The following is a 27,572-nucleotide window of genomic DNA, read 5'->3' as shown; positions in this document are numbered from 1 at the left end:
CCAGTAGTCTCACTGTCAAATCTCTAGGCTAAGGGTTTTATTATTTACATTCTCTACTTAGGGGTTTATGATTTTTAAGTCCTAAACTCATCTGATATCAGATCAGAGACAATTCCTCTACAGATTTTGAAACCATGTGTGGTTTCAAATCCAGTCCTGCCACGTGTTATATCTGGATGAGTCTCATAACTTCCTGTGCTGTAGTTTTCTCATTTGTAAAATGGGAGTAATCACAGGATCTTATTACATAGTAGATGTAGACTGAGTATAGGATTGTTGTAAGCATTTATATATAAGTAATTAGAATAGTGCCAGGTACACAGTAAACATTAACTATAAATTTTTTAAACTAGAAAATTTGTGAGTTTTTTAAAAGATGTTTTAAGGCAAAGTTTCTGGGGATTGAACATCATTAGTATGCAATAGAAGTAACCCTGAGACCTTTGACTCTGCTCATTTCCATAGCACTGGACAGAAGGTTTTACCTCCTACTTGACCTGGCTTAGTGTGTCTCATCAGTGTCCTACAAGCAGACTGACAGCTGTGGTATTGGGAAGGGGAAGAGAGAGGAAGAGGGAGAGGGAGAGGGAGGGAGGGGGAGAGAGAGAGAGAAGAAAAGAGGATAGGATAGAAGAAGGCATTGCCCTTCTTCATCGTACAGTCTAAGTGATGGAGGTGGTTCCCTGTCACTGTGCCTACAGCATTTTTTCCCTGGAAAATAATGTGATTCCTGTTACTCTTATCAGCTGTAGGTGGTGGAATCTGTATTCTTCACCCTTTGAGATGGAAGTCGACTGGTGTGGTAATGAGAATTCTTTTAATTGCTTTTTGCCAGGCCTTTCTCATACCTCACTTAGACATTTCTCTGGTGCCTACTATTCTCCCTGGGGAGATGTCTGTTAACCATAGGTAGGGAAACCATAATGAAGCTATTTCCTGGTCCACAAATTGTAACTGGCCTAATTCTGTTGTCTCCTTCCTTTAAAGTGCCTCTATTTCTGTTTTGTTTTCTTTCTCTCTGATCCAGGGGATCTGTTCTGGAGCCAGAAGGGACAGTAGAAATCAAATTCCGCAGAAAGGATCTGGTGAAAACCATGCGTCGGGTGGACCCAGTCTACATCCACTTGGCTGAGCGATTGGGTATGTCTGCTTGTCCTCCTGGCAAATCAATGAGCCATTCAGCTGATTTGTAATGAGTGCATTCATAGGCCAGGGGAGGAGGCACTGAAGCATTTGATCAAATTCATGATAATCTTTATTTACTGTCCTCTATATGGTAAGAACCCTGGTAGAATGAAATAGTGTGTATAATAGGGAAAGTGAGCCCTAAAAAAGCAAAAGTCACCTGATTTTTTTTCCTAATATTTCCTTAGAGTACAAAAAGCCCGTCTTTCTAAGATGTCCTTGTAGAGAATGATTAGCTAGAGTTTCTGCTGGGGGCAGGCCTCACCAGGCAGAGAATATGCTAGACTTAAATATGTCCTGTTTCTGCTTGTTTCTTTGGACAGCTCACTTCATTTCTGAGAGATGGGATAGAAAAGCAGGAATCTTTACCCAGGTGGTGTTCCAGGGTCATCCTGAGCTAGAGAAATAGAAGTAAAGATTGCGCACTGTGTGCTTCCAAACAGTAGCTGCGCCAGGAATAGCCCTGAGAGCAGGCGTGCTTAATGCTTCCAGCCATTACTCTGTTGATATTTGTTTTCAGAGCTTTTGGAAGGCATTTGCCATTTGAACATAGGACTAAACCATGGGAGTCCTGTGTTGAGTCCAGAGTCTAAATGAGTTTCAGATTCTTCTAAAACAATGATTTTCTGCCCAGGTCTGCCATTGAGCCCCTTGCTATGTTAGTAAAGATAACTGCTCGAGGTTCTTTTGTCTGTTGGTTTTGCCTGTTTTTGTTTTTTCTAAAGGAACAGAGATTGCCTTAAAAAGGTAGCGAAACTCAGTGAATGGAAGGAGTAAAGAAGAGAGATGCTAGCTCATGTATGTTCCAAATGATAATTTAATTATAAGGTATCATTTGTGGACTGTATTCCCACCATCCAGAGACAGAAAAATCCCATTTGCCTACACAGTGGAGACTGTACATCCAAGCATTTGGAGCCCTGAGTCAGGTTGCCTGCCAAACACGGTGACTTGGGTTACAATCAACCCTGTTTGTGTCCCATTGTTTGCTATTGGATAACAGCCACCAATAACTCTAACTCACCACAGTCTGATCCTTTTATGGGGAATGCACACATACAAGAAATAGGCAAAGTTGTTTCTAAAATCTATTGCCACCCAGAATTGTTGAGGTGATTTTTTTCTTTCGTTTCCAAACAGGATAATTACTTCTGACCAACCCCATACACTTTAATTAAAGTAACTGCAGCTCAAGAGCAAGTTACTTACAACTGTGCATAGAGAGAGCTCTAAAAGCTTCAGCCACTGATAAGCATCTCACTTAGATGGCTCATAATTGCTCCCAGCATCCAGCGATTGTTGCTGCTGTTTTTTTACCACTAATTCCATACAAAGGCAGCAATGCTGCAATTGTAGGACAGAGCAAATTGCATAATTTTCCTTTTTCTTTTTTTTCTTTCTTTTTCTTTTCCTTTTTTTTTTTTTCTTTTTGCTGGTTTTCTTTCTGGCCAATTTAAAATTTGTCAAAGTCGGTCTTCTTCTGGATCACTGCCCTTTGATATTTCGCGCACTCCATTTGCCACAAACAAGCCGCAGGGCCGCAGTTCATGCTGACTCTAGCAGAAGCAGAGAGAGCTCCATTTATCTTACACTGCCTGCTGAATTCCTACTCATTAACTGGGGGTTCACTGCCTCTTTTTAACCCCCCAATGACTGTTATCATCCCTTCAGAGTAACTGGGTGGTAGGGAGAGGGATCCTCTCTCTGTTTGCAGAAGGGCTGGAGGGTGAGGGGTGTGGGGATGAAGCTTCTTTCTCTTCAAGGAAAGTGATGTCGCTCTCACCTTCACCTAGCACCTTTTAACTTTTGAAGCACATGAAGGGGAGAGGGAGGAGACTCCCAAGTGATAGCCGTTTAATCATTTGTTACAAATCATCTCATTATCAATTTCCTATCCACATTGAAGAAAACCATATTTATTTAACCTTGACCAAAATGGCACTTGAAAAAGGACCCATAGTCTGCTAAATGTGAAGCAGGCTCTGGCCTAGGGCAGCTGGGGAAGACGAGCAGTGGACTGGGAATAAGAATAACTAAGTATGAGTCTTGTCAATTATTTAACTTCTCCGAACAGCAGGTTTTTCCAGCCATAAAGCAGAGATCACACCTTTACTTAGCTAATAAGAGGAGCAGATGAGTATGCATTTACTTCGCTGCATCATTATCTTTCTGTCTTAATCATTAGAAAAAGCAGATGTTGCCAGGCATGGTGGTGGGCGCCTGTGATCTCAGCTACTCAGGAGGCTGAGGCAGGAGAATTGCTGAAGCCTGAGAGGCGGAGGTTGCAGTGAGCCGAGATCACACCAGTGCACTCCAGCCTGGGCTACAGAGCGAGACTCCATCTCAAAAAGAAAAAGGAAAAAACAGATGGCCATGTGTGGTATCCAGCATTCTCTGTGGCTCAATCCCACATGTGGAAATACGAAAGAAACAGAAGTAGTAGCTATATCTCTCAGGGAGATCATACACAGGCAGATGGATCTGCGACAAAACAGGTCAGTCTGGATATAATAGGACGTACTATCAACCCAGTTCCTTTGGGGTTCACAATGGTTCTGGCTCCTTTAGCAATGCCTAGAATCCAACTACCAAGATTCTTTTTCACAAAGTGGGTGAAGATGGTCTCATTTTTCAGATTGGGAAATTGAGGCCAAAAAAGTGAATCATCTAATGTACAAAATAAATGTACATCAGAGCCCAGAACAGAATTCTCATTCTCTGTGTTCTCCTTTTCTCAGGATTTCTACAGATTTTTCCTCAGCTGAATACTGAGCCTGAACTAAATTAAACAAAGATTCTTTCCCTTTGTAATCTAAAGCCAATTCCATGGAGAAAATCTGATTTAGGAGAAAGCCTATAGGAGTGGATGTTATCTTGTGTTCGTTCCCGTTCTCTCCCCAAATTGGCCTCTTTACTGGGGAGTGCGCTCACAGATCACTTAGACAAACCAGTGCACAACTGATTAACTGTGTTCAAAAACATAATTACTATTTATTCTCTAAGAATGTGTAATATAACTTCTGAGCAGCTAACTTCATCTCTTCCAGAATTTTTATTTTTTTAAATGGATTTTTGTCATCTTACATGGTTAGTTTGGGTGGAAAAATAGTGAATTACTAGTTTGCAGGTCTGTGATTATAACAGAGAATATGTAATTAGTGCCTATACTGATTCCTAATCGAAGTAAGGGAAGAATTACCTCAGAAAGAAAAGTGAACAAAGCCCAGGCCCCAGAGTGTTGCATTGCTGAACCAGTTCTGACCCTGATTCCCAGAACCAGGGCTTGGTAGAGTCGTTACAAGAATTACTTCCTACCATTTTGGTTGCCTTAAGGAAATTAAATTTCTTCTCTGGAAATAGAGCCACAGCCCTCCCAGGCCTTTTTTTCTCTCTGACATCCTTCTACTGCCTCACAGGGCCAGGAGCAGGGAGAGTGGCTGTGGAGCGGGATGGCCTTGCTAGCCTGGCCTCTTGAGTGCTGTGATCTGAGGTCCTCTCCTGGATCCTTCCCCTCCTCTTGTGTTCAGAGAAAAATGACAAATCAATTTAGATGGAGAGAGAACTGTCCAGCCCAAGTGTGAAGCAATTGTAAGTTCCCCACTGTCCCTCTCTCTCAGTACGAAGAGCAAGCACCTGGGCAAAGGAGCCACTTAGGGGAACTTGTTCTTGGTTGTGGCCCCATTCCCAGGCAGCTGGGCAGCCTGCCACGCAGCACCGCACTACGCCCACACACAACATGCCCTGACTGCCTGCCACAGGGAGCGGCAGCATGGACTGAGCACTGCTGCTGGCCCTCGCCTGGTGCTTTGGGCTCAAAGTTGCCCCGGGTGCAATTTGGAGCATTGTGGTGGTGGGTGAGGTCTGCAAAAATCTTCAGGAAAGCCTTCCTCCAAAGCCTTTAGCAGCCAGAATGACAGGAAAAGGACTGTTCCCTGGGCTAAGGGGACTTAAGGGTTAAGCTGCCTTTCTGGTAGAGGTGATCAAAGTATCTGAGTTGTGTTTCTCCAACTGTTGTGTCCATCTTTGAGAGGCTGAAAGCTGAAAAGAGCCAGAGTTGATTGAGGCAGAAAGTGTGTCTTTGCCTAGGAAGTTAAAACAAGGAAAGAAAGAAGTTCCGATATGCATGCCTTAGTGAATGGCCTTTCGCCTCTTACCTGTTGAACTTGGAGTGTCCTCACTGGCACTGTGGCCACTGTGTCCTCTGTGGTAAGGAGGCTGATGAGAAATAACACGAGGCTTTCTATCATGGAGGTAGATATGGGATCTTGCCTCCTCTCTTAACGTTAGCAGTAGCTGAAAACCCACCCCTTACACTGATTCAGAAGCTATTTGGCTTGGTGTAATTTAGTGCAATAGTGACAACATTTTCTGAGAAGAGAAAGGGGTCGTTTTAGTTTGATCCTTTTATCCGATTGTATTTATAAAAGCACCTGGGCTTGCCTCCTCCAAGGAAGCAGTGATTCATAATTATGTTTGGCCAGAGAGACCTGGCAGGCATTTAGTTAGAGGGAACCCGAATGTGTCGTGGTCCCAAATGACCAGATCCCAGTATCCTGACCTGCCAGGCATCGGGAGGGAAAATGGGGGAAGGGGAATAATGAAGACTGCAGAGGCATATTTCTACCAGAAGAATTCGGAGAATTTTATGCTATTTCCTGACTTTTTTATGTGGATATGTCTGCATGGAAACACAGAGACAAGGCTGAAGGGGCAGCACTATTTTTTTTATTCCTATTTGGAAATCTCTGGGTTTACTATTAATATAAAGATTTTTAAAAATATGAACAGTAGAGCACTAACACTATTGCAAGGAGCTTTAGGGTTAAACATTCCCTGAGAGGATTGCTGTTAAAATCAATATGCAAATGTGGGTATATTTAGATCGGTATGGCCCCCTTTGAAGAAAAGCAGATATATGAAAATGGGATTTAAAAAAAAAAAACTAGATACATTGGGAGAAATTATTCCCATTACAAAAGGATTATTTGCCTTACCAAAGGATTCACTGCAGGGTTCCTCATAAAATAGCTCCCTTAAGGCATTTAAAACAGGATCTGATTTACGCAGTTTTTCAAGAATGCTTTTGTGTAAAGAAAGGCACACCTGTTATGGATATAGAAATAGTTTTGCAGGATTTTTTTTACCCTATCTTACTAAGTTTATAGAAAAATTTCTTTCAACATAGAAAATGTGATTACATAGATCTTTTAAACAGCTACTTGTGTTTGTACTTCTGAATCTTAATAAGATTCCAGTCTTTTTTATGCCGATTTTTCAGAAAGTCTCAAGGTTGAGGGATGGGAGTATGTTTTAATATCTGAGATGTCCAGGAGCTTTCTGGGGAGGGTGGTCTAGTTCTTATCTCTAGCATCGTAAGTATTGAGCCAATCAAAGCAAATTGCTTTCTTAAGAAAAGGAAGAAGGGCCCATCAAAGTTAAAATTGGATTTAAATTTACATAGGCGTCTTAGTATAACTTTATTTTTTTGAGACGGAGTCTCGCACTGTCACAGTGCAGTGGCGTGATCTCGGCTCACTGCAACCTCCGCCTCCTGGGTTCAAGCAATTCTCCTGTCTCAGCCTCCAAAGTAGCTGGGATTACAGGTGCCCGTCACCAAGTATAACTTTTTTAAAAGTTGAGAATGTTTTTAAAAACACTTTAATATCACATTCTTTTATAAAACATTTTCCCTGTATGCCAGATTAGGATTGTTTTACATAAATGAGGAACTCAGCTCAGAAAAGGAAAAAGATTTCAACACGGTCACCTAGGGTCTTTGGCTAAGCAGAGAATTTTTAGTCTACCAGTCTGATTTTTATTCTGAGCTTTGAAGATGTCACCTCCCCCAAATCCTACTTCAAACATGTAGTTTGTTCATACACAAGCTAGGGCTGGCCTTCTCCTGGCCTATTTAAGTGTCATGGCTGGGCAAAAAAATGCCTCCTGTTGCAGCAATCATTTGTTTCCTTTGGGAGTTTCTCTTCAGCTTTTTCTTTTTTCTGTCAGACACAGATTCTCACTCTGTCAGCCGGTCTGCAGTGCAGTGGCATGATCATAGCTCTCTGTAGCCTTAACCTGCCAGGCTCAAGCAGTTCTCCCACCTCAGCCTCCTGAGTAGCTGGGACTACAGGCATGCGCCACCACCCTCAGCTAATTTGTAAATATTTGTAGAGTTAAAAATCTCTCTGTGTTGCCTGGGCTGGTCTGTAACTCCTGGCGTCAAGCAGTCCTTCCCGCCTCGGCCTCTCAAAGTGCTGGCATTACAGGCACAACCCACCATGCCCAGCCTTTCTTCACTTTTGATCCCATGGAGGAGAAATGTGGCTTTTCTTTGTATCCTGGCTCCAGGGAACACCTGATAGGCCACCATGCTGCAGACACTTTCAAGTCAATTTGAACTGTTTTGTTTAAGGAGCATGGGCTCATAAACCAGGTTACCTAGTCCAAAATCACAACTCCACCATTTCCTAGCTTTGGCCTTGGGCGAGTTATCTTTTTTGTGCCTCAGTTTCCTCATCTGATCTTTTAGGATTGTTGTAGGATTGAGATGAAAAGTATTTGAAAAGTACTTAAACATTACCAGTGCATAATAAGATCTCAATGCTGTTAGCTGTTTTTATTTTATCAGTGATATTTCCTCTCCGTTTAACTCTTTAAAATTTTTAATTAGAAATTTGCATTCTTAGGATTTCATGGGGACTTTTTTTTTTTAAGAGACAAGGTCTCCCTCTTTCACCTACACCAAGCTTGTCCAACCTGTGGCCTGCAGGCTGCATGTGGCCCATCACAAATTTGTATACTTTCTTAAAACATTACGAGATTTTTTTGCAATTTTGTTTTCAGCTCATCAGCTATCACTGGCATTAGTGCATTTTATGTGTGGCCCAAGATAATTCTTCTTCTAATGTGGCCCAAGGAAGCCAAAAGATTGGACACTCTTGGCCGGGCGCGGTAGCTCACGCCTGTAATCCCAGCACTTTGGGAGGCCAAGGCGGGCGGATCACAAGGTCAGGAGATCGAGACCATCCTGGCCAACATGGTAAAACCCCATCTCTACTAAAATACAAAAAACTAGCCAGGTGTGGTGGCGCATGCCTGTAGTCCCAGCTACCCAGGAGACTGAAGCAAGAGAATCACTTGAACCTGAGAGGAAGAGGTTGCAATGACCCAAGACTGTGCCACTGCACTCCAGCCTGGCAACAGAGTGAGACTCCATCTCAAAAAAAGATTGTACACTCTTGACCTAGGCTGGTACGGCAGCACAGTCATAATTCACCACAGCCTGAAATTCCTGGGCTGTAGCGATCCTTCTGCCTCAGCTGCCAGAGTATCTCTGGGACTGTAGGCACACCTCACCACACCTGGCTAATTTTTAGGGGCATGGGAGAGGAAAGACAGGGTCTCACTTTGTTGCCCAGGCTGGTATTAAACCCCTGGACTCAAGCCATCCTCCCACCTTGGCTTCCCAAAGTTCTGAGATTACAGATGTGAGCTACCACACTTGGCATTTTTTTTGAGACAGGGTCTTGCTTTGTTGTCCAAGCTGGTCTTGAACTCACCTGGCTTCAGGCAATCCTCCCAACTTGCATAGGGACTTTTATTTTGGATAGGAAAGGATGGGAGCAACCTACCTTTTTTCCTCCTGTTTCAGCCGTTTCCTAATGTAGGATTCTAGAAAAGAATGACTTTTCTCTGTGTAGCATATTCTTAAACACACTCACACACGCGTACACACCAACTTGCTTTCCTAAAAACCCTGAGGCCCTGCAATCTGGCTAGAAAAGAAAGAAAACCATTTCAAGATATTTAATTGTACAGGGAGCTTACAGGATTGATCGAGAGCTTAGCTTTTTACAATAGTCCAGTGAATAAGAAATGCTCCTGACAAACGATCAATGATAGGATAATCACTCTTTATCCCCCTCCTCATTCTTACCTTCTTTCTTTCAGGAGAACAGGGTTCAGAAGTCAAAAATCTTTATAGACGCCGCTTTTAAATTAAGCAGAAAATAGACATTGACATATTTGTTAATCTCCCCTAAATCATTACCGGGGCTGGCTGCTTTGCTGTACAAGGAAAGAGGGACCCTTGGTGTGCAACACATGAATATAACTGGCTTAACAGAAGCCTTTTATTTTTAGAAAATAAAATTTTAAAAATCTTTTTTTCCCTGAAACAAAGCACACAAATCCTTGCCCTTCTCATGTGCATTTAAAAACATATATTCTCCACTTCAGTCTTTGCTTTGCTTTGATGCTTTTTTGAGGTGGGTCTTGAACCATAATCAGAGGCATTACTGAAGGAATCAACAAGGCAGGCTTTGGAGGAATGCCCTGTGATCTTCCTAGTCTCAGGAGGGCCAGAGCATTAGAAGTATTTATTTTGTTATTCTTTCAGAGCTCTAGAATAGCTTGATTGAGAGGGCAAGACCTTTGTTAGCCCAGAAGCCAGCATCCCCGATCCTTCCGAACTTAGCGAAGCCAAAGCCCGGTTTCCAGAAAACTGTCCTCCTCGGCCCATAGATGCTACCTCTTCTGCAGCCAGTGCTGAGCCTTGCTCTTAACTCCTTGCTAACAACAAACCAATTCTCCAGCTGGTTTCCCTACAGTGGCCACTGCAGGATATCTGCTTGGCAGCCTTCAGTACCATTTAATGTGGAAGCACACAGGCTTTGGAGAGAGCCAGACCCTAGCGTAAATCCTGACTTTCCCTCTTAAGAGCTGTATGCGGCCAGGTGCAGTGGCTCACCCCTGTAATCCCAGCAGTTTTGGAGGCCGAGGCAGGCAGATCACCTGAGAGGTCAGTTCAAGACCAGCCTGGACAACATGGTGAAACCATGTCTCTACTAAAAATACAAAAATTAGCCGGGCACAGTGACGGGCACCTGTAATCCCAGTTACTCGGGAGCCTGAGGCAGAAGAATCACTTGAACTTGGGTTGCAGAGGTTGCAGTGAGCCAAGATTGTGCCACTGCACTCCAGCCTGGGTGACAGAATGAGACTCCATCTCAAAAAAAAGAGCTGGATGTCACTGGGGAAGTCCCTTTACATTTCAAAGCCATGGTTTTCTTACCTGTAAAATAGATACCCTGGCTATAAAGTTGGGTTGTCATAAGGATGAGAGATCGTGTACCTGAAGCAACTGGGAAAGCACTCAGTAATACCGAAGTATTCAGCTTGGCAGCAGTGTTAACAGCTGAGCAGATGTAGGTATGTAGATCTGAATTGTGCTTGGTGACTATGAGCTATGTGATCCTGAAAGATTCGAGTGCAGTGCCTGGTACACAGTAAATTTAGCTCAATAAATGTTAGATATGGTCCATGTATATGTGCATTCAAGTGCTGAGAGGGAGAATGTTGTAAGCGTCTAGAACTGTTCATCCCTGTTCAGCCATGTCAGTGGTCTTGCCATCCCTTGCTCCCAGCAGGGCTGTGACCTTACCTATTGTTGTATTAGTTCTTGAACTCCCAGTAACAAGAGAAGCAACTCTTAAATCTTAGGCCTGCATAGGAAATTGCGTCCGAACGAGGACTATTGGAGACATTGTCCTGGTCTTATTTATGGAGTTGGGACTAAGATGGAACCTTTATCAGCCAGGAGTCCACCGTCATCACTTAGCCTTTCAGAAATTAAAGGGACACTACTACTGAAGCACTTGTCTTCTGCCCAAGTAAGCAAGAAGAGACAGCGTAACAGTGTTCACAAGCTCTGGGACCCAAACTGCTGCATTTGAGTCTTGGCTCTGTCACTTGCTAGCTTTGTGACCTTGGTAAGTTACGTAAATTCTCAGGGCCTCATCTCCTCACCTGTAAGATGGAAATAATAAGAATACCAGTCTCTAAGGTGGTTGTGATAATAAATTAACAGATATAAAGCACTTAGAATGGTGCCCAGTACCCTATAAATATTAGCTTTGATGACTGATTGTATGCATTGGATAGCCAGGAATCAGTTTTCTTTTCCAGCTTGCCTAATTTTAAAAAGTTTTTATTTGATAATAATTTCACAAAAAGTTACAAGAATACAGTGCTTTTTTCTCAAATTCACCTATTGTTAATATCTGATCCCATTGCTTTCTTATTTCTGCACACTCACATAATAAATACATGTGTTTATTATCTCTTGCTCCAAATACACATGCACTTCCTTTGAGCCATTTGAGAATAATCTGCGGACTTCATGCTTTTTTTTTTTGAGAAAAGAGTCTCAGTCACCCAGGCTGGTGTGCAGTGAGGCCATCTCAATTCACTGCAGCCTTCTCTTCCTGGGTTCAAGCAATTCTTGTGCCTCAGCCTCCCAAGTAGCTGGGATTGTGCCACCATGCCCGGCTAATTTTTGTATTTTTAGTAGAGACAGGGTCTTGTCATGTTGGCCAGGCTGGTCTCAAACTCCTGGCCTCAAGTGACCCACCTACCTCAGCCTCCCAAAGTGCTGGGATTACAGGTGTGAGCCACTGCACCCGGCCCTCATGCTTCTTTAGTCATAAATATTAGTGGGTATTTCTAAGAACACCGACTTTCTTGTACATAACCACAATACATTTATCAAAATCAAGAACTATAAACATTTATACTACTGTCTAATCCACGATTCATATTAAAAGTTTACCAGTTGTCTCAATATCCTTTTTAGCTTTTCTTTTTTTTTGGAGGGGGCAGCCTGAGATCTGACCTAAGGAGCATACACTGAAATTCATTGTCAAGTATTTTTAGTCCCCTTTAATCTTGACTAATTCTTCGAACTTTGTTTTTCATAATTTTCACATTTTTTAAGAGTGAGCCACTTTTTTGTAGTGTTTCCTCAGTTTCGGTTTGTCTTCTATTTCCCCATGGTTAGATTCCAATTCTGCTTTCTGGGCAGGAATGTTGCGGAAGTCATGTTCTGTCCTTCTCAGGACATCATCAGGAGTCACGGTATCAGTCTGTCCTATTGGTAATAATAATGTAACTACTTGTTTAAGGTGTTGTTCACTTGGTTAATCTACTATAAAGTTACCATTTTCCCCTTTGTAATTAATAAGTGATTTGTAAGGAATATTTTGACTTTGTGGATATCCTGTTTCTTAACAAACTTTAACCCACTGGTTTTGACATCCATTAATGATTCTTGGCAGAATAATTTACTGTGATGCTTGTAAAACAGTGATTTTTCTAATTCCATCATTTCCTCTACACTTACTGTTCTGCTGGAAGAGACAGCATTCCCTTTCCCTTTTCCCTCATTTAATTACTTATATGAGGGTGGACTGGTAGATTCTAGTTTCATTCCACAAATATTCTGTCTGGTAATAAACATCATTATTTATTTGAGTGCTCATCGTCCCAGATTTGGCCAGTGGGACATTCAAAACTGGCTTCTGCATTTTTCTAACATGTCCTCATCTTTTTTGAGCGTTTCCTTGCTTTTTGTCACAACATACCCCAGGTTCGTCTGATGTTTTCCCTGCTTCAGCCCTAGAATCAGCTGTTTCTCCAGGGAATCTTGGTTTCTTTCTGTGGAGGAGGGAAAATATTTGCTTCCCTACTGAGGGTGTTCTGAGAATGTCTCATCTCCGAAGACACTAGCCAGCCCTCCACCCCTCAGCCCTCCTGCCATCAGTCCTCCAGGCAGATCTACACTAGAATGCATGGGCCTTTGTGTCATCCCTTAGTGTGGGGCCCGGTGCCTTCATGCTGTTTAGGTGTTTTGGAAGGAAGGCTGCTGAGGCGCCGGGGCCTAAAGCAGCAGATCAGTGGCACCTTCATCACAGTTTTAAAATGGCGATGAGCTTAAAGAAAGAGGTGGAGTTAAGCATCCAAAAAACTCATAAAAATGAAACTAAGTACTATAGTTACATCCCTCCGGTTAACCTGTGTTTATGTATAATACTTACGGCTCAGGCAGCAGCCCAAGGCTGTTTATGGCATATGATTCATAGTGGTGTAAAAAACAAGGCCTGTTCCCAGACAGGCATGCTTGAAATAGACCTTCCTCTTCTGCATCCTATCACCTGTGCTTATGTATTTATTTGTCAGCTTTGGTGACAAAGCACTTCAGGTTGTCCCTAACACCAGGGGCTGTCACCTATTGCTCCTTCAGCTAGACTTACTCCTCCTTACTAGGCAGGCAGCTAAATTTTCTGTATTGATTGCAGATCCCATTCTGAGAGTAATTAGGAAGAAAAGCACACCATAGCAACACCTCTACTGGGACACTATTGATTGGGGGCGGGGGTCCCTCCTTGTTATAAGGAGTTCCAAAGTCTCCTGTCTGTTGAGTCAGGGTACCGTGTGCAGTGATCCAAATGAGGTTTGCTGACTGCCTTTCTCTTTTTACATCCTCCTCCTCCTTTAGCCCAAGAAGTAGAATGTCTTTGTCACTCAGTCAGGGATTGGCTCTGGCAGTGGCAGCCCAGGTGGGAGACCACAGGCTAATCCACTGAGCTGACACAAGACACGCCCATCTGGCTCTAATTCGTTTGAGTTCTACTAATTAGAGGTTAAACGTGTACAAACTTGAGATTAGAATCCGTGAAGTACTATGGCTTATACCTTTAGGAGTTATTCAGGTCCTTGCCAAGTTTGGCGGGTAACTGGCATGTCCGCTGGGAAACAGGAGCTGCTAGTTTGGGCTTGGAGCTTAGGGGTTCCCTCACCACACCCCACATGTGGAATAGCCCAGCCGCTTTGATGCTGGTCAGCAGGGACGGGCATGGTGTCAGCATGCAAGTACTGGCCTCGGGAAGGAGGAGCCTGGGTGGTATCAGCAAGATGCTGCAGGCCTCTGGGTGGCTGCTTGCACCTGCTCAGGGAGAGGCATGGGAGAGGGGCTGCCATCCTGCCTTCACACTTGTGACTGCCACAGGGAAAAGAGGACATGTGAGCTTCCTGTGGCAAGGTAAAGACTGGTCTCTCATCTTATAGGGTCCTGTTAATCAGCAAAGAGCAGAGAAGACAACAGAGAGCCAGGACACAGAGGGAAGTGGGAGCAGGCTGATGTTAAGCTTCCTGTGATTGTGGCTGCTGCTGTGCAGAGAGATTCCTGGTCACTACAGAGTGTGATGGGCAGGTGTATCTAATTGCAGGCACCCCAGAGCTAAGCACAGCTGAGCGGAAGGAGTTGGAAAACAAGTTGAAGGAGCGGGAGGAATTCCTAATTCCCATTTACCACCAGGTAGCTGTGCAGTTTGCTGACTTGCACGACACACCAGGCCGGTTGCAGGAGAAGGGTGTTATTAACGTAAGTACAAGGGTTGCCACTTCTCCCGACTTGCCAGAGGCCCACAGGCAAGCAAGTGTGTGTGTCATGCACACAGGCTCACAACCAGGGAGCTACAAGGGCCAAATTAAAACAACTTCTGCAGATCAAAACATTTTCAGTATTTTTTAGATTTTTGCTTTTTCTGTATCTATTACCCTAAAATTTAGACTTCCATTAATTCCTTAGGAGGCAAGCTGCATTTTACTAGTGGGAAACTGAGTCACTTGTGCCTTCATTGGTGACGGGTCCTTAGGATATGGGTTACTGTAGGGTCAAGGTTTCTGCAGCAGCTAATTCATAATTGATCTGCAAGTTGATTGATCCATCTTCTCAAAACCAATTTCTCCCAGTCTGGTTATCTGGGAACTCACAGCCTCTTTCCCAGAACATCTCAGCCATGTGTGAGATCAGCATTGGCCAGGCCCGGGGCTGTGCACAGTGCTGCAAACAGCAGGGCATGTGACTGCATTTCTCCCCTGGGGGACAGCTGGAAGTGCTAGGAGTTTACAGCCAGCTCTTGGGTCTGTGAAGGGCTTGCTTGGAGAATCAGTTTTTGTGCCTTGGGTTTCCCTCCAGACTGAGCATTGAGCAGGAATTAGGACCGGGCTGACTAAGCTTATTCGTCTCTGCATGTAGGACATCCTGGATTGGAAAACATCCCGTACCTTCTTCTACTGGCGGCTGAGGCGTCTCCTGCTGGAGGACCTGGTCAAGAAGAAAATCCACAATGCCAACCCTGAGCTGACTGACGGCCAGATTCAAGCCATGTTAAGGCGCTGGTTTGTGGAAGTGGAAGGAACAGTGAAGGTAAATGGGACACTCACAGAGAAGCCTTTTTCTGAGTTCCTCACACCACCTGAGGGCTGCGAGGCCTGCCAGCTAAGAGTCCACAGGCATCTTAAGGGCAGGAATGGAAGGGAAACAGAGCTCCAAGCTGTTTCCTCCCCCAGCCACTCCCCTAACATGTCACGCCATGACATCTTATTAGAAGAGGTAGTAGGGCATATTTGCAGCTCATATAGTCACTCAGCAAACCTTTTTGAATGCTTACCGTGTACTAGACACTGCATTAGGGTCTAGGGACATCATAGTGAAAGAGGCAGATGTTGTTCCTATCCACATAGAGCTCACCATCTAGAGGGGAGACAGATAAAAGAGGTCCATGTTAAACCCAGCAAAGGGCACAGTCAGGGCAGAGAGAGAGGACCCTTGACCCTCTCTGGGAAGGATGTGGGAGAGTCTAAGAAGCCTTGTGGAGTAAGGGATGGCTCAGCAGAGGCTGGAAAACAAAGCAGAAATGAACCAGGGGAAAAGGCTGGATTTGGGGGCGGTCAGGGCTCAGGAGGAATGTTCCTGTAGAAGGACTAGCATCATCCTAAAGCAAGAGTAGCATGCATCAAAGGAGCATCCCGCAACTGTTTTAGGGCGGCTCAGAGACTGGGTGCCTGGTAGGAAGAAGGGGCAGGGGCATGATCATGCAGGAGTTTGGACTTTGTCCTGAGGCCTGTGGGAAACCCCTCAGGTATTTTAAGCACTGGCGTGACATGCTCCGATTTCTGTTTTAGAAAGACCACTCAGGGGCTGTGTGGAGGAGGGAATTGGAGGGGACAAGAGCAGAAGCCTGACAGGACGTGGTAGGCAGGAGATGCCATGACTCCAACTAAAGAGCTGCTGACCTCCAATCAGAGATGGAAGAAGCGTCCACCCTTATGCAGGGAAGGGATCTATGAAACTGGCATTTTCTTAGGGCGATCTCACAGAGAGGGCTCATGACCTAGAGCAGTGACTCCGCTGAGATGGTGTCCCTGGTGCTGCAGCCTCATTGTTGGGGATGGGGTGGATCTCAGGCCAAGATGACCCAGCAAGGGCACCGGCATTTGCCCCTGGAATAGTGGGCTGCACAAGACACTTCTTGGGAGAGGATGGGAAGAAAAAATTGGAACTTTTATTTTTACTAACAAAAAGAAATTAACCTTTATTAGTAATTAATAGATGGCTTAATCATATACACATTTTATCAGAATATTGGTAGTATGTGCTCAAAATATATTTGTCTTTCTCATCGCTATGTGATCAAAAGCATTTGGTGGCTACCAGGTTAGAGTATTGATGGAGGGCTGGGTGGCTGGCTGGTGGTGGCCTGAAGCATCCTGGTCCACAAAGAGGGGCACTCTGGCCTCTGCCCAGAAAGTGTTGCTTGAAGCCTCTGCTAATCATTCTCAAGGAGGAACTCCAAGCTTTGCTGTCAGTTTTAAAGCCTCTAGGATTCACCTTTGTGTTAAGTCTGCCCGTTTTTTTTTTTACGACTGAAAAGCTTCTTTGGATAAATATTTCAGATGTGCAGTCGGGGAGCACAGCCTTCTCTGACATTTGGTTCAGGTTAAGGTCAGTTTGTGGCATCATAATTGAGTGAGACAATTTTGTCAGTGGCTACTGGCAGCTTCTAGTGGAAGTTGGCATTGAAAGCCACGCAAGTGTAAAATAAGAGGTTGTTCTCCAGTTAAGAGTGGCCGGCTAGGTAAATGGAGTGTGTGTGTGAGTGTGGCCAGGAGAGGCCTGCACCGCCTCCCTACCACATTAGTCACTAATGGATATGTCCAGCCTCAGTAGGCACAAGGATGAGGAGAAGGAATAGCTTCCCTCCAAGCATGAAGCAAGTAGATAGGCCCTTCAGTTGTTCCTTAGCATCCTGCTCCCAGGGGGACAGAGCATCTGAAGAAATAGGTCATTGCCATCTCTTATCAATGGAGAGAACAGTTGACCACGTCTGTATAAGCTCCTGGTTGGAACTGACATACAGAAGAGAACTCCAGCCCCATAGCTCAGAAAGAGGCTGCCTAGGCACTGGCAGCCAACTATGCTGAGTATGGAGGCTATTTCCCTTATGCCCAGCTACAAAAAGCAGCATTCTCCTGAGCTCTCTGAGAGGAAAGCCGAGGAGTGAACGTGAGGACAGGTGATCCTATGATGTCAGGGCGTGTGGCTTTGAAACCTCCTTCCATATTCTGCAGACTCAGCAGGACCTAGTTTAGTGTAGGGTGGGTGATAAAATCTGCAGTGCCCTTGAGAGAAGAAAGGGTTGCAGTGTTCAACAGCCATCTGTGTGCCTCTGAAGGCGTGATGTCGAATCTGCTTGCTGTTTGGAAATGGTTTAAACCTTTTTTTTTTTTCTTTCGGTTCTTCAAACAACGATAGATATTGTGTGTTGTGCTTCTCAAGTGCAAAGACTGAGTCTAGACCCTGGCTTTGCACCAGGAAGTGACCCTCTAATCCTTATTGCGGTTGGTTACTGGTAAGAAAAGACATTTCATGATAGGCATCTATTAGCCATGCCGTGTGTTCTTTTTGTTGCAGAGAATTTGTTTTCTTAATCTTAATCCTGAAAACAGAGATTCTGGGACAGAAAATTGAAGACACGGTGATGTTATATAACTGAGCGCTGTAATTCTTTTGTTTCCCTTAGAGATATCTGTTACCGTGAGTTATGGGAGTTGGTTTGAATCCACTGGGACAATCCTACTGTAGAAAATAGTAGGGTTTATGGTTCATAGTTTCACTGCAGGCAGAAGCAAAGCATCACTACAGCTCCTTGACGAAAATAACAAGAACAGTAGTTTAAACTGGGTCATAAGAACATGGCACACATTTGTATCCTGGGCATGTTTTCTCTCTTGATTCTTAGATCCAAAATTTGAAGTATGTGGTTTTTCAAACAGGCTGATTGATCTATTGCTTCGCAAACCCCAGTAGTAGAAATTGAGATTAGGACTCCGCATGGAACAATGAGAATGTGGGTTTTGAAATCTCATAAACTTTGAGATCCCAGCTTTGTCATTTACTGGCATGGGCATATTATTTAAGCTGCCATTCCCTCATCTGTAAAATGGGGGTGATGTTTATGTCATGGGCTTCAGTGAGTTTTAAATAACATGATGAGTAAAATGTGGAGTATAGGTCAGATGTGGCGTCTCACACTTGTAATCCCGGTGCTTTGGGAGGCTGAAGTGGGAGGATCACTTGAGGCCAGGAGTTTGAGACCAGCCTGGATGACAAAGCAAGACCCTGTCTATAAAATTTTTTTTTAAATTTTCTGGGTGTCGTGGCACATGCCTGTAGTCCTAGTTCCTCAAGGGGCTGAGGGAGGAGGATCGCTTGGTCCAAGGAGTTTGAGGTTATAGTGAGCTATGCTGGTGCCACTGCACTCCAATCTGGCCAACCGAGTTGAGACTCTGTCTCCAAAAAGAAAAATTATGGAACACAATGTCTGGTGCTCAGTAGACAGTCAGAATATGCTAGTTTCCCCACCTCCATGTTAGAAGGTTAAAAAAATAATAATAGCAACATAGACTGATTTAAAGATGTACAGCTGATTGGCCTCAGCGGAAAGGGGACTGGCTCCTGAGCACAGTGGGCACTCAGACGCTCTTTGGTTTGACATGCTCTCATGTGCCCACATCCTGGTGCCATGGTGCGTTCTGAGGATCATAGAGGAAAAAGCACTATTGATTGGGTCGCTTATTTCCACTGACTTCAAAACCTGGCCTCAGGCTACCGATGAATAAATCTCATACACCAAACTTTTCACACAGGGCCAGGCAGGAAGGAGGTAAAGTAGAACCTGGAAAGCTTTGCTTGACCCTGCTGTGGGCCTGGAGCTGAGAAGGGATTGGCTCACAGGAGGGTGGGGTCTGGTGGCCACCCTAGCCCACATGGCTTTTGGCTATTGTACTCTAAAGCCTCTGGAAAAAAATCACATCCTTTCCGTTGGATAGGGCTTAGCCGTGTAAGTGTATTGAAAATGTCTTTCCAAAATATGCGTAAACCCTCGGATGTATTCCCACCTGCATCAGGCTACTTGTTTCCTCCAAGTCTAGAAGGGCAGAAATGGGAGGAGCCTCCCTAGCTGGAGGTGTCTCCAAGCAGTTCCCAAGGTGAGTTATTGGTAGGGATAGTAATCAGGGCTCACATCCATCAGGTTGTGCCCTGGTCACTCCCTGGCCTTCTGAACCATTGTCTAAGGAGGACTTAACAGCTATCCAATATGTTAGAAATGAAACTTTGCGAACAGGTCATTTAGATGTTGTGAGATAGACTAATTACTACATAAAGTTAGTGAGGCTGAGTAGTGCTTGAGATACTTACCCACTGATGCAGAGAGGAAAGTGTCTGTTGAACATTCATTGTAGGACAGGCCACTGTTGTGATGTTGAATTATTGATATTTTATTGGTAAAATGTTCTGATAATAGATGAGTGGCAGACAGGTGGCATGTGGGCCCAGGCCTGTCATGAGATTAGCAACCCAGTATATCACATTTGTTTAAAGTCCACGCTGGAATACTAGAAATGACTGGCCACATTTTATTTTCCTTTTTTTTTTTTTTGTCTCACTCTGCTGCCCAGGCTGGAGTGTACTGGTATGATGACTCACTTCAGCCTCAACCTACCAGGCTCAGGTGATCCTCCCCTCCCACCTCAGCCTCCCAAGTAGCTGGGACTGTAGGTGCATACCACCCTACCTGGCTGACTTTTCATAGAGACAGGATTTTGCTATGTTGCCCAGGCTGGTCTTCAACTCCTGGACTCAAACAATTCCCCACCTCAGCCTCCCAAATTGCTGGGATTACAGGCATGAGTCACTGTGCCATACCCATTTTCATAATTTTAAGGAGGGAAATAATAATGGCTTCTTCCTGGGAATAAGGTTGGCCTATCCTCCTGGGTGACTGGAATTAATGAGTCTTACAACTGTTCTAAGAGAGCAAACAAGAAATTGTAGTCTCTGGCTGTGCACAGTGGCACACGCCTGTAATCCCGGCACTTTGGGAGGCCAAGGCAGGGGAATTGCTTGAGTCCAGGAGTTCAAGACTAGCCTGGGCAACACAACAAGACCCTGTTTCTACCAAAAAAATGTTGCCAGGCATGGTGGCATGTAAATCCTAGCTACTCAGGATGCTGATATAGGAGGATCACGTGAGCCCAGAGTTTCAGGCTGCAGTGAGCTGTGATCATGCCACTGTATTCCAGTCTGGGCAACAGAGTGAGACCCTGTCTGGAAAAAAAAAAAAAAAAATGTGGACTCCATAACCCAGTGGAAGGGAGCTTGGTTTTTCCAGGTGGTACAAATTAGCCCACTACAGTATAGTAACCCTCCCAAGTCTGTTGAGGAAAACCAGTGGCACTATGGGTACAGCAGTTTGTTTATTCTTGCTAAACATGCAGTTGATGAGGACTTGAGACCCCTTTCCTTCATGTACTCTAGGCTGTCATCTGTTGGAGTTTGGCTTGGTCATTGTCATCCAGTTGTACTTTGCATAAACAGCAGATCTTTTATATAGGGCCCATATTTTCAAGCATCTGAAAAAACTTGGAATGCACTGCTCTAATCCTGTCTGGGAACTTTTCAACATGCTTAATTTAAACACCTAGCATACTCTGGCTGCAGGAGGGGAAGGCAGAGAGTTTTCTCTAGAGGGTAGCTGGCTTTCCAGTGTAGTGTCTAAGCATCGTTAGAAGCAGGCATCTCGTTAGCTAATACATTACACCAATCAAGGAGAGTTATCTTAAGCCACAATTAATCTGCTCCCTGGCATATGTTGATAGGAAAGCATCATGCTGTTTCTTAATTAAAAGCAAATGGATTAAAAATGATTAATAAGAGTATTAAATATTCTCCTAAACTAAAGGCTTTGGGATTCTTGGGTAAATCTAAAAATCTTGGTTTTTTTTTTCCCATTCAGAAACCCAAGAAACATTTATCGTTTTATTTTTCCCTCCCCCCAACTACCCCAATCTTCATAAGTAGGGGAATGTGTAGAAGTCCTGAAACCATGGAGCACAAGTGTAAATTGCCAATGATGGGAATCGAAATGTTGAAATTTAGGTGACAGTGTTTAGGAGTCCAAGGGGACTCATCCATGTGGGGCGTGCAGCAAGCTGGGTCACAAGACTGAGTTCAGACCATATTATGGGAACAGCAGTGCGCCCCCTGCCTCATGGATAGGGGCTGATGTGGCACTGCCTTTCCTTAGGCGCAAAACACTTTTTCAAGGCAGTTTAGCCTTGAGAGATGCTGGGAGTCCTGACCCAGGCACAGAGGGAGAGCTCGCTCAGCACCCCAGCTGAAGAATTGCTGATCTGCTTATCATCAGTGATTACAAACAGAACTGGGCACATTTGAGTCAGAAAAAGAAACAGACAAAGAACTAGAAGAGCCATACTGCTGATCCATAATCCTGGGAAGCCTTCATCCTTCCAATGTAAAGAACTCCTTAATTTTTAGAAACAGAGAAGTCAATGAAATGACAGACATTAAATAACCACAGTCACAACTAAGTCGGCAGCTAAGTTACAGACAGGAAGTGAGAATCTGAAAAGAAACCATGATATTTGAAGGCATGAGATAGTTAGAAAATAGCCCGGTGCTCAGTTCTGTACTGCTTGAGGCCTCTTGAAGGGTGTGATGAAAACATTTCCTCTGCAGCCCAGTAGTCACAGCTGTGGCTTTGGTGACCTTGCTTGTATACAGTCTTCCTGTAGCCACTTCTCAAGCCTCAAAGCCTCAGAGTCCCCAACGCACCCACCTATTAAATTACAGCGCCAAACTCATTGTCATTCTGACTTTGACTTCGTTAGTGATAACAGAGAAGGATAGCGCACCTTTAAATGACGAGCTTTGTGTTTAATTACCCAAACAAAATGACATAAATATGAATGAGCCCTAATGGTGGTACTTGGTTTTCCGGAAACCATTAACAAAATGATTCCTAAATGATTTTTAAAGAAAATGAGAGGAGAAGAGAGCAAGGAGAAGGCTATTAGGCTTCTAACACACTCCTGAATTATTATGTAGTCAACCACCTAGGAAATACTCAGCTAAATGATCTTGAAAAGGAGGTGTGAGGTAGTTTGTTGAGACTTTCAGGGCTATGGACGTCTTGATCCTTTCAAATGCTCTCATAGATAATAAAATAGGGCGTAGGTTTCTGACCTGGTGGCTCTACCCTGGCAATAAGACTTCCCTCCCATCAGTCCACAGTCCATGCCTCACTGAAAGACGGCGAGCTCTATCTATCTCAGGAGACTTCATCGATCCAGTGACTGCCAGGCCTCGCTGGGACTAGAGACTTAACACTTTAGGCATGTGTCTCAGCTTCTCTGAAAGCAAAGCACCAGATAAACAGCCTCACTCTCTCAGTCGTACTTTACTAAGTAATTTGGGCTTTTAACTGGTTCTCTCAAGTCACTGAATTCTCTTAGCCTTTGTCACATAGGTAGGCCCCTAGAGTCTGACAGGACAGAGTCGGGGATGAGCACCAGTGCTCTCGGCAGAGCCCAGTGGAGGCTTCAGGTGTGCACCTGTGTCTGTAAAGGAAGGGAAGGAGAAGGGGCACAGCTCCTGCCTCGAGGCCTACTTCCTCCTCCTGCATGATGCCAACAGTGAAGGAGAATCGTGGACACGGAGCATGCTGTCGGAGTAAGCACCCCAAATCCTGAACAATCAGGATGTCCAGGCCTGGCCTGACCCCTGGTGTTTGACCAAGAGTCATCTGTTTGCAGGCCTATGTGTGGGATAATAATAAAGATCTGGTGGAGTGGCTGGAGAAACAGCTGACAGAGGAGGATGGCGTTCGCTCCGTGATAGAGGAAAACATCAAATGCATCAGCAGAGACTACGTCCTCAAGCAAATCCGCAGGTGAGACCAACATGGGGAACTCCGATAGAGAAGGGGCTAATTTCTTTGGAATAAAAGTTTCCAAACAAATCATGAGATGATCGCAGAAACCTTGCAATCTCTGCAGTCTCTTGCTGTTTGAGACAGCTGTAGTTGACCCACAGGTACAGATGTGGCCCTGAAGCACAATTCTTTTTCAGCTACTGCTCCCCAGGGGCACTTATTAATCTCGGCTCAATGAAGGCTTAGTTCACTGTGCCCACCTCTTAGCTCTGAATGCCGATACTCAAACTGCATGAAAGGCTCTGGGAGGAAAGCTGATTGTATGTGTGGTGGTTACCACCTCCTCCCCTCCTCCAGCCAAGAGCCAGCTGTATTCTTCTAGAGGCTTCATACAGAAAAGTTATGAAATTAAAAACAGTACAAAGAACACACCTATATGTGATATCTGTACTGATTCACCTTCCCTTGCTATCACTGGTGAGTGTGCCTGCCCTCTCCCAAACGTGCACATATTTCTCCTTTTTCCGAACTACTTACAGGTGTTACGTATATCATGGTCTTTACTGCCAAATGTTTCAGTGTGCATTTGCTGAGAATAGGGATTTACTAAATTTACAAAAGTGGATCATTTTATGATGGCTGTGTAAAGGTACATAGCCATCATAAAATGATCCACTTTTATAAATTTAACACTGATTAAAAACTACCTGAAATCTACCATCTGTGGAACGCTGCTGACGTTGAGTTTGATGTCTCCCCATGATGAGATGCAGGTGAGGCGCTCTGGCCAGAACCTTCACAGGGCACCACATCTGGGGGCACATGGGGTTCATCTGCAAGTTTCATCCCCTGGTCAAGGTGTTGCTCCATTTCTCTATGTGTAATTACTGATTTCCCCCCTTGCACCTAATAAGTAGTCTGTGGGAAGACATTTTAAGGCCATGCAAGTATCTTGCTTTCATTAAACTCTCCCTCTGGAGATTCTTGCCTGGTGCTGTCTTTACGGTGAGCTTGCAAAATGAGAACTTCCCAACTCCAGCACACCCTCCACAATTGCCAGTCACCACGCAGCCCTCACTCCTGCCAATTCATTGCTACATTCATTACTGGTATAGACTTATGAAGTTTTATGATTCATTACTGGGCTTATTTTGATGCCCAGATTGTCCTAGATTTAGCCAGTGGGAACCCCTTTCACACAGGCTGCCTTTGTGACATGCCCCCATTGTTTTTGTTGTGGGTTTCAAAATTCTTCTTTCAACATAGCAAAGTGTTTCAGGTTCGTCTTGCACTACCTTGGCTGGATATTTGTAATGTAGGGAAACAAGGTGAGGCAGTGACTAAAATGTCTGCAGTGGACGGTGCACACGTGTTTACTGGGCATTTCTTTAGCTGTCCTGAGCTAGATGCTTCCGCCTCTCTTTTCTTCACCATTCCCAATCTTCCTTTCAGCTTGGTCCAGGCCAATCCAGAGGTTGCAATGGATTCCATTGTCCATATGACCCAGCACATATCACCCACTCAGCGAGCAGAAGTCATACGGATCCTCTCCACGATGGATTCCCCTTCCACGTAGGAAGAGCTTCCTGCCTGTCCCTGCCCTGTCTCTGGAGAAAAGGGCTAGAGCTGCTGTTTACAACTGCAACCACTGTAATGAAAGGCACAGGAGACCCAGCACTGGAGTCAAAGTGGCATTTTGCTTCCCCTCGAGTGTTTTAGGTTATGCATGACATCCTGGGAGTAAGATCACAGAATCCCCTCCAGCCCACCCATCACACCTACCCCATTCAGTATTTATTACCCCGGCTGGGCCTAGTCCTTCACTCCCTGCACAGGACTGAGAAGGCAATGAAAGGTACAAACATGTACCATGAGGTCTCACTACCCAAAGCAGGGCTGCACCTCCTGTCCTGACAGCCCCTTGGCCCCCCAGCATGGGGGAGCATGAGGAGTTGCCAGGCAGTCAGCAGCCCCTCTCAGCCCTGGCCCCATGAGCCGCAGCCACAGGTGTAGAGGAGGGCTTGGGAGAGGACAAGCCTCAAGTCCACTGTTTATGACCCCAGCTCTCAGCCCAGCACACAGTAGGCACTGGAGAGGAAGGATTCCCAGTTTAACCACACCACGGTACCTTTTATGAAGAAAAATCAGAGCGTAAAATCTACTGCAAGCTCCATGGGAACTCGAAGATGAGGGCAAAACCGTGAGCCAAGAAGCAGAGAAAGAAAATAGACCAAGTTAGTTAGTTAGTTATTAATTTAGGGGACCCCAACCTTGGGTTCAGTCTCTGAGGACAAAGGGGATGGTCTCTGTCCTGCCTCTCGCCTGTATGTCACTGCTGGGCTAGCTGTCGCACGTGTCTGGGAGCTGCAAGGCCAGTGGTCCCACAGGCAGTGAAGCCTGAGTTGGCAGAGGAGGAACCAGAGAGAACCGCCCTTTCTGCGCTGGTAGAAACTAGTTACTTATACCATGTGGAGAACCAGCCAGATGATATAGTCTGTTTTGAGGCCTTGGAAAATTGTTCCTGTGAAGCCTGAAGCTTGGATGGATTTGAGAGCTTAATGGTGCCTCAGAGTCACTCTTCCCTAGTTCCAGAATTACTGTCCTAGTAACTGACATTTCTGTTCTCTTTGGGTCTTGTCTCTTCCCCAGAATGTAGACAGGCAGCAGATGCGCAGGTCTCCCCACAGCTCTGAAAGCACCCTGGTGACAGCTATGCCCTCAGCACCAGGAGCTGGCCTTCCCGGTGAGGGAGGCTTCCAGGAAACCCAGAATCCACATGTCCTTAAGATTCTTTACAACTCAGTCATGGTGCTGCTGTCCTCCAGGCTTACTGGCCCCTCCTGACCAGCATCAGGGGCCTCCCTCGGGTGATGGAGAGCGTTTACTTTCAACTACTAGTTTATTCAAGAAAAGAACTTCCTGATTGATTCCCTTGTTCCTAAAGCAGGAGTGGCAGGTGACCAGGCTGGGCAGCACCCAGTTCCTATAGTGCCGCTAATTGCATTTGTCACTGACGACCGAGGAGGATAAGGTGTCGGAGAAGCAGTGGTATGAACACTCTTGGACAAGCTACAGTTCTGAGCCTTAACCCTGTAGTTTACACACGAGCGAGCTCCATGTCCCCTTCTTCAGGAGGAATTTGTGCAGATGGGTTGGCGGGGCTTGTCAATGGCTCTGGGTTGCAGACGGGCCCCGTATGGCTGGGTGTGGAGCAGACGGCCCCCCAGAGTCAGAGCCTCAGCCTGGCTGCCCTGGTGGGAGCTGCGGGTGTTCGGCACCTTCAGAGAAGGGCATGGAGTGGTGGGGGACAATTCTCAGTCCAGGAAAATGCATTGACCATTGCTGGTCATTTGCTTACCTAGTAAGAATTGGATGCGTTTTTCACCAGATTATTCTATACTTTTTTGCAATAAATCAAATCCCACATACCTGCAAGTGGTATGAAGTCCCACATCCCCGAGGAGGCCAGTCCAGGCATCGCTTCAGAGGCAGGGTGGGTTACCCTCATTTACCTCCTTCTCCCCGCCAAATTATGACACAAACGAGTATGCTTCCTCTCTAGAACCCTGTAATGCCTCCTCCCCCATCCCCAGAACTCCTCACTGTAGGTCTCAGGCTAGACGAGGAATTTTCAAGTCGGAGCCACAGAAAATGAGCAATCTGACATTCCCACAGCCCCTCAACACACGCAAGGCTACTGAGGCAGGAGTATAAATGGATATTGACCAAGACCTGCTTGAATGGAGACTGCCATATTGTCTGTTCTCTTCGTTCACAAAACAGCCTTCAGAATTCGATGGACACATACCGTGATGAGCAGAAGCTTCAGGCGCACTCTTTACACATTTTGTTGAAATAAACCTCTACATTTGTAGAAGAGTTACAGTTTGTCATTTCAATCCATGCCCAGCCACCTCATCTCTTGTTCTGCTTTTAGCAGGGGCTCAGTGTAGGGGCACGCCCCTCCATGGCCCCATAACACCTAACACCCTTTGTCTCCTGAACGTGCATAAAGATGATGGATAGGCAGCAAAAAGCTGGCCTTGGCCAGCCCTGTCTTATCAGCTGAATCAAGGTCAAATTCTGAAAGGCTATAAAATGCGGGAACCCCATAGCAGATCAGTTTTTTAGTTTCTGTCGAGATTTTCAAGATGGGAAACTTGCTGCTGAGAGCTGGATGGGAGTCCTGGCGGGAATGTCCCCTCCAAAAGACAATGTCTTTAGGGTCAGGCCAAGAAAGACCGCAGCTGTTTATTGAGGATAACAGCTCCAAGCCTTTGAAGCCCAGAGCCCACTGTCCTTCTCAGAAGACTCTTACCAGCATACAGGAAGTTGAGAATGCTCTGATAACTCAGTGTAAACACTGGGCCACATGGCCCTTGTTAGAGATTTTAGAGAAGGCCCAAGCTAGCTGCCACACAGCCCTAGCTGACAGGATCTGTGGGCACAAGAAAAGGAAATGCCAGAGGG

General features: G+C 45.2%; 1 protein-coding gene across 6 annotated transcripts in view; it reads left to right on the top strand.

Annotated features, from left to right (window-relative positions):
- Positions 1-26,981, top strand: part of ACACA (acetyl-CoA carboxylase alpha) — a 309,514-nt gene extending 282,533 nt beyond the window's left edge. For all 6 annotated transcript variants that reach the window (XM_012445433.2, XM_012445435.2, XM_012445438.3 and 3 more), the window contains 5 exons: positions 1,028-1,140; positions 14,250-14,404; positions 15,062-15,232; positions 22,984-23,120; positions 24,555-26,981. In XM_012445433.2, the coding sequence (XP_012300856.1) occupies positions 1,028-1,140; positions 14,250-14,404; positions 15,062-15,232; positions 22,984-23,120; positions 24,555-24,678 (700 nt within the window). In that variant the 3' untranslated portion in view covers positions 24,679-26,981. The remainder of the gene's footprint in view (positions 1-1,027; positions 1,141-14,249; positions 14,405-15,061; positions 15,233-22,983; positions 23,121-24,554) is intronic.
- The last annotated feature ends 591 nt before the right edge of the window (positions 26,982-27,572 follow it).

The sequence above is a fragment of the Aotus nancymaae genome, unplaced genomic scaffold (assembly GCF_030222135.1).
Source record: "Aotus nancymaae isolate 86718 unplaced genomic scaffold, 86718_ANA_hifiasm-v0.15.2.pri h1tg000018l, whole genome shotgun sequence".
Lineage (NCBI taxonomy): Eukaryota > Metazoa > Chordata > Mammalia > Primates > Aotidae > Aotus > Aotus nancymaae.
This window is presented reverse-complemented; position numbering and strand designations above follow the sequence as displayed.